Source organism: Vicia villosa, unplaced genomic scaffold (genome assembly GCF_029867415.1).
Source record: "Vicia villosa cultivar HV-30 ecotype Madison, WI unplaced genomic scaffold, Vvil1.0 ctg.000044F_1_1, whole genome shotgun sequence".
In the NCBI taxonomy this organism is placed as follows: Eukaryota; Viridiplantae; Streptophyta; class Magnoliopsida; order Fabales; family Fabaceae; genus Vicia; species Vicia villosa.
Window position 1 is genome coordinate 1,491,266 of NW_026704976.1, and position 6,965 is coordinate 1,498,230.

Consider the following 6,965-nt stretch of genomic DNA (forward strand, 5'->3'; position numbering starts at 1 on the left):
GAAAATATTATCACAATTAAATTACTAGACAATAACAATAAAGACAGAAATAAAACTTCAAATTTTATTTTTAAAATACAATGCATCATACTTGAATATTCTATAAATTTCAATATTTAATACAAATTAATTTTTCAGTTTGACTAAGTTTATATGAGTACATTGGTGCCATTTAAATATTAATATTGGATACCATATTATTTTTGCTTATACTTAAAGCAAAATGTATTCGATTTTTGGTGATGAAAAATTATGCAATATAAATTTTATTAAAAAAGCGAATTAAATAGTGAATTAGAGGTGAAAGAAGAATGTTGAGGAGTGAATATGATTTTGTTGAATTTTAGTATTAGCAACAACAACACTAGTACTACTACAAAATGTAGATTTTAAAAAAAAAAAAAAAACCTCACCATAGTATTCACCGTAATAAAATTTATTCATTTGTGAATTTTTTTTCTTCTTCTTAACTTTCAAAACACATTTCACTTTGATTAATCAGAACAACTGTGGTAAAATGTTGGATGTTTATTTTTATTTTAAACTTAAAAGTAAATAACATTTTACCACGGTCAGATTTTTCATCCGTGGAGAAATGTCTTTCTCATAAACAGGTTTTAAATTTCAGCATATACAGTTATATTTTCATTCATTATTATTGGTGTTGAAGATAAATGTCAAGTACAATCATACCGGTTATTTGATAAAGTTAAACTTGAAATTTTTATCTTCATTTATTATTACTATCTTAAAAATTATAGCATTGAAGTTCAATGTCAAGGTTCAAGCCTACCGTTTACTTGATAAAGTGAAACTGTACAGTTATCTTCAAACCATGTTTTTCATTATACTCGTTTAAAATCTTCAAATCCTAAACCTTCAGGATCAGTGATACAACAACACAATAAGAATGAAAAATGAAGTTTGGAAGTGGAATGAGTTAGGTTTAGTGAAAAGGTGAATGAATGTGTTGAGCTTTAAATCGACAAATATGTAGAATCTTTCTCCATGGTTGGTAAAAGTAACAGTTGTGAATTTTTTTTAATACATTAAGAAGATATAGTTTATTTTCTTCATAACATAATTGTGCCTTAGCGAAAACCATTCAGAACAAAACAACTCTATAGTGAAAACTCATCTTCACTAAACTTATGTTTTCATTAACCTCTATCATATCACGTGTGAGTAAAAGAAAGGAAAGACGAAACTCACAAGAAGGGTACACGAAACTCATTCTTTAACTCTTCTGCTACACCTTTACGGTACGTGAAATATTTTACCACTATTCAAATGTTGTTGTTCTTGAGACCCTAAACCCTAGAGTTTTAATGAAATATGTTGTTGTGTTTTTATGTAGTTGTTGGTATTGTTTAGTCGTTGTAGCTTTGCAAATTTTTTAATGTTATATGTTGTTGTGATTGAGAGTGTGATAGAGAGGTTTTTGAGTTTTTGAGAATGTTATATGTTATTGTTGTATTGTTGTTGTGACTTAACAATGTTTTGTTCTTAAAAATGTGACTTAGTAAAGATTTTACCAAAAAGCTTATATTCAAGAGGAAGATCTAGAAACTGTGTATTTTTTATTTGTTCTCCATGAAATAAGGGAATAGACAATGAAGAAACATGAGCCTAAAATAAATCTCCTTGTATCTTTTCAACCAGCTCAGTAAGTAGAGAAACTAAGGAAATGGACAAAAAAATTGAGGAAAGAATAAGACTTTCCAAGATAATACTTGAGGTATCTCAAAACTCTTCAAGATGCATTATGATGAATGATGGAAGGCTTAGATAAGAATTGGCTTAGTTCTTAGGTACTATTAATGGTATCTTGCTTGGTAGTGTTAAGGTATATGAGCCTGCCAACTAGCCTTTGATAGGATCAAATGTCTTCATAAAGTTCAACATTATCATGGAATAGTTTGATGGAAGAATATAATGAAGTGTGAGATTATTTGGAACCAGGTAAGCTGATTATGCAAGAAGGTCCAAAAAATACTTTCTTTGACAAAGTGAAGATCCCAGTTTGGAGTGAGCAACTTACAAACCTAGAAAGTAATTCAAAATGCATAACTCCTTTATTTTGAAATCTTAATGGAGGTCTCCTTTGATGTTTATAAATTAAGACAAATAATGTCTTGCTAGCATGACATCATCAACATAAACTAGAAGGATTGTGAAGTCTGAATTGTTGGATTTGACAAAAAGAGAATGGTCAGGCTCAACTTGTTTGTAAACATGATGAATATGGATGTATGTTAATTACTCATACCATTTCCTACTAGCCTGTTTAAGGCCATATAAATACTTGATCAACTTGAAAACTTATTTGGTTTAGATGATGTGACTCTAGGTAGTATAATCATATATACATATTTATGCAATTTGTAAGTATGAAATGCGCCTAAGAGGGGGGTGAATTAGGTTCTTAAAATTTATATCGGTTTTCTTGAGATATGTGGATTATTTTTCTGGTTTATGGTAAGGTTATGGAAAGAGTAAAATGCAGAAAAATAAACGACACAACGATATATACTGGTTCCCCTCACAATCCGAGAGTACTCCAGTCCCCTTTCAACACGAAAGAGATTTCACTATAGTTAGAATGATTGTACAAGCCTATCCACACCAAATGTGATGCTTTACTATCTAACCTATAGAAAGATCAAAGGCTCTTAAAACCTTTAAGATCTTCACCACTAAGTGCAAGAAGAACAATCCTCATCAATGCACACACTTAATTCCAACAAGAGTTTTTGAAGATGAATAATATATCAATCACTTGATTGATCTTCCCTTTCAAATAAAACAATTCACAAGGATATATTAGTGCTCAACGTATATGAATGTATGAGAATATTTTTCTGAAATGATATGTAGCAATGCAGAAAATTTCTCAATGAAATTTGAAGGATATGGAACACTTTGTTTGAAAAAATTTGTGAGATAAAGGTTGTGAATATTATGAAAGAGGTAAGAAATAAAATTTGAAAATGTGTAGTATTTATAGGTGACTTTACACCTTTTAGAATGATTGCATTTTGATGGAACAATGCAATGGTTAAAGGCTTGAAAGACAAATTCGTTTGGATTCAAAACAGCCTGAAAAAGTGCCACTGGTTTAGATGTAACCCGTTACCTAAAGGATGTAACCGGTTACATGGTTACGTTATGCCTAAAAATTTCAAATTCACGAACATGTAGCCGGTTACCTAAATGATGTAACCGGTTACATCATGTTGAAAAAGACCAATAACAAAGATGAAAAGTTACTTCCAGCAATGTAGCCGGTTACATGGTTTTGGTAACCGGTTACATCATACTAAAGATGATAAAAACATGATTTTTAAAGGCTAAGAGTTTATGTTATGCATTTGTATGAAACTTTGATAATGCATTTGTATGAAAGTGTATCTTTTGAGCACTAAAACATATCAATGTTAAAGAGTTTTAATTTGTACCAATATTTGAAGATCAATCAAACCAAGTCTTTAATCTTCATGAAAGTTGTAAGCTTTGATCTTCTATCCATTTGTCTTTGCTCATCCTTTTTGAAATATGTTGTCTTCATCAAAACTAAGTCTTCAAGTAATTTTGGAGAAGCTTGAAAATACATTCTCCCCCTTTTTGATGATGACAACCAATGTGTATTTGAACTTCATTATTTTTGGCCAATTGTACATGCTCCCCCTATCTTGGTAGCCCCCCCTATCTTGATAGCCTTCTTTTATATATGGCCTTTCTTGATTTATATATATGGCTGCACAATTTTATGGATACAAACAATATACAACAAATACATGTCTCTTCTCCCCCTTTGGAATTATAAAAAAGGATGGGGAAAAAGATCATAGTAAAGAGACAATTATATATAAAACACACAACCAATTTATAAAGCAAGTCATACATAGGAAACAAAAGTACTATATTGTTTTGAGCATAAGAACTTGAAAATAGAAATACGACATAATAGAACATAATACGAAACATAATATAAAACACAAAGAAATGTTCCTAAGCTTGATCTTCATCCATTTCTTCCTCATTTTCTCCTTGGTTTTGGTTTTGGTTGGCAAGAGCGGCGAGGAATTCAGAACGGAGATTGTCAAAGCGAGTGTTGATGTTGAGGTTGATGCGTTCTTCCATACTACGCATATGGTGGTAAAGAAACTCATTTGTGTAACCACCTTCCGGAATAGGATTTGGATTTGGAACCATATTAGGAGGAGGAGTAGGTTGCTCAATGTGCTTATATATGCCATCAACATCTTTAAAAATTCCCATTTTCTTGTTTGCGGCCTTGACACTTATCTCACAAGCTCTAGCGGTCATCTCAACAAAAGGTTCTCTATTCAATGGAACCTCACAATATTCCAAAAGGCGGGAAATAAGATGAGCACACGGAAGGCTACCTCGAAGATTTCGTTGATGAAGCATGTAATGCATAACAATATAAGCCCAATTAACTTTAATATGGTTTTTAATGGCAAAGATAAGCTGCATATCAATGTCACTAATCTGGGAATGGTTAGAGTGTTTCGGGAGCAGAATATAGGAAATCAAGTAGTGAAGCATACGATCAATAACAGAAAGTGTAGCGGAATAAAGATGAACACGGTCAGAGGACGCGTTCCTACTTGCTAGTTCTTGCTCAAAGACACGGCTAATGGTGAAATAGTAAGCATACTTTTCATAATTTTCAAATCCTTCGTCATCATAGACAAAATTATGTCGAATACGGACACCTTCAGTGGGTAAGCCTAGACAATTTCCAAAATATTTTAAACTTAAAACCATGTTAGTTTTCTTAACAATAGCACTTAAAGTGCAGTCCCTAGAGATTGAAAGTTTAGCATAAAAGTCCTTAGCTAGGTCAGGATACACAAAAGCAGAAGTTTCAATAAAGTCCTTAATTCTTTGAAACCTTAGTAAAGGATGAAAATGGGAGCTATTGGAAGGGAAGGAGTCAAGGTTACCGTATTTTACAGAGGTGAGAGCTCTATTCCTGAATGGAAATTGGATCCTCCTTTGCATCAAAGTGGGTTTAGGAGCTTCTTCATCAGAATTGATTGGAGGGTTAGAAGTACCTTCTCCCATTTTTGTCTTGCCTTTGGAATCTCTTTTGGAAGGTGCCATTGATGGAGCTTGGAAGAGTTAGGGTTTTGGAAGGAGAAGAGGTTATTTCACGTTTTGTGTTGAAGAGGTGTGAAAAAGTGATTCTAAATGGCTTATTTGGTGGATGAGTAGATAAATTTTTTTATAGGAATATAATATAAGTGGGTAATTAAGAGTGATGTGGGTAAATGGTGAGATGTGAGTGGGTAGTAAAGGATAGGTTGGAATTTTTGACTAAGAGAGAGGGAATGAATGTTTGACCAAGCAATAAAATGTATTCAACTATAATTAAAAAGGAATAAGAAAACACATAAATGTTGCATAAAAAATTCAAAAACACAGTGATGTAACCGGTTACCTACTTCATGTAACCGGTTACATGATATCAAACATGAACAAAAATAAAAAGAAAAAGAAAGTTTTCAGTAATTTAACCGGTTACCTACTTCATGTAACTGGTTACATGATGTAAAAAAAAAGAAAAACAGAGGTGTGAAGTGTTAACGTTCAGTAATGTAACCGGTTACTTACCTGATGTAACCGGTTACATGAGCAAAAAATCTAAAAAATTCTAATTTTAAGATCATTTTTACACATGTAACACATAGTTATATCATGTAATATTTTTCACATAATGAAATTGTGAAACTTTTTAAAAGTAGAGAGAGTTGGTAGCATGCACCTTGAATGATGATCTTGATTAAATGAATTGATTATGAGTATCTACAAACGTGACTTCAACATCTCCTTTAAGCACATGATCGCGAAGAAAATGATGTCGAATGTCTATGTGTTTGGTACGGGAGTGCATGACCGGATTTTTTGTAATATTGATCGCGCTTGTATTGTCGCATCGAAGAGGTATACAACCAAGATTTAAGTCGTAGTCACTAAGTTGTTGTTTTAACCATAATATTTGAGCACAACAACTTCCTGCAGCAATATATTCTGCTTCGGCTGTGCTAAGTGCTACACATGCTTGTTTCTTGCATGACCATGAAACTAAAGCATTTCCTAAGATGTGACATGTTCCACTAGTGCTTTTGCGATCACTTTTGCAACCTGCATAATCCGCGTCAGAATAACCAAGTAAATTACATACACTACCTTTTGGATACCATAATCCGACGTTCGTTGTTCCCTTCACATATTTCATAATCCTTTTTACCGCTGTGAGATGAGATTCCTTCGGATTTGCTTGAAAGCGAGCACACAAACAAACACTAAACATAATGTCAGGACGGCTTGCCGTCAAATACAAAAGTGAACCAATCATACCTCGATATTTGGTAATATCAATAGAGACACCGGATTCGTCTTGATCAACATAGGTTCCGGATCCCGTTGGTGTAGACATTGCTTTAAAACTATCCATGTCGAATTTCTTCAATAATTCTTTACAATACTTGGATTGGTTGATAAAGAAGCCATCCTTTAGTTGCTTGATTTGAATTCCAAGAAAATAGTTCATCTTCCCCATCATAGACATTTCAAATTCTCCTTGCATTATTGATGAGAATTCTTCACATAATTCTTTGTTGGTTGATCCGAGGATGATGTCGTCAACATATACTTGAACTAATAGAGTATGGTTTTTTATTCTCTTTATAAACAATGTCTTGTCAACTTTACCTTTTATCAAAATCATGTTCGCATAAAAAGTTGCTAAGACGATCATACCATGCTCTCGGTGCTTGCTTTAATCCATAGAGTGCCTTTTTCAATTTGTAGACATGTGAGGGATGCTTGAAGTCTTCAAATCTCGGGGGTTGTTTGAAATAGACTTCTTCATTGATATAACCATTCAAGAATGCGCTCTTGACGTCCATTTGAAAAAGCTAAAACTTTAAAGA

The 6,965-nt window shown here is 32.8% G+C and overlaps 1 protein-coding gene across 1 annotated transcript; it reads right to left on the reverse strand.

Moving 5' to 3' along the window:
- Nucleotides 1-5,390: 5,390 nt before the first annotated feature.
- Nucleotides 5,391-6,760, reverse strand: LOC131622753 (uncharacterized mitochondrial protein AtMg00810-like). Its single transcript, XM_058893796.1, has 3 exons — nt 6,391-6,760; nt 6,021-6,174; nt 5,391-5,394 (listed from the first exon to the last, which is right to left on the reverse strand). The coding sequence occupies exons 1-3, from the start codon at nt 6,758-6,760 to the stop codon at nt 5,391-5,393; spliced, it is 528 nt and encodes a 175-aa protein (XP_058749779.1).
- Nucleotides 6,761-6,965: the final 205 nt, after the last annotated feature.

Bases quoted from the DNA above. Each gene is read 5' to 3' on its own strand.
- LOC131622753 (XM_058893796.1), bottom strand. From the start codon at position 6,760: ATGATTTTGATAAAAGGTAAAGTTGACAAGACATTGTTTATAAAGAGA. The intron at 6,175-6,390 runs GTATGATTGGTT...CGGATTATGCAG, and splicing joins TGATATTACCAAATATCGAG to GTTGCAAAAGTGATCGCAAA.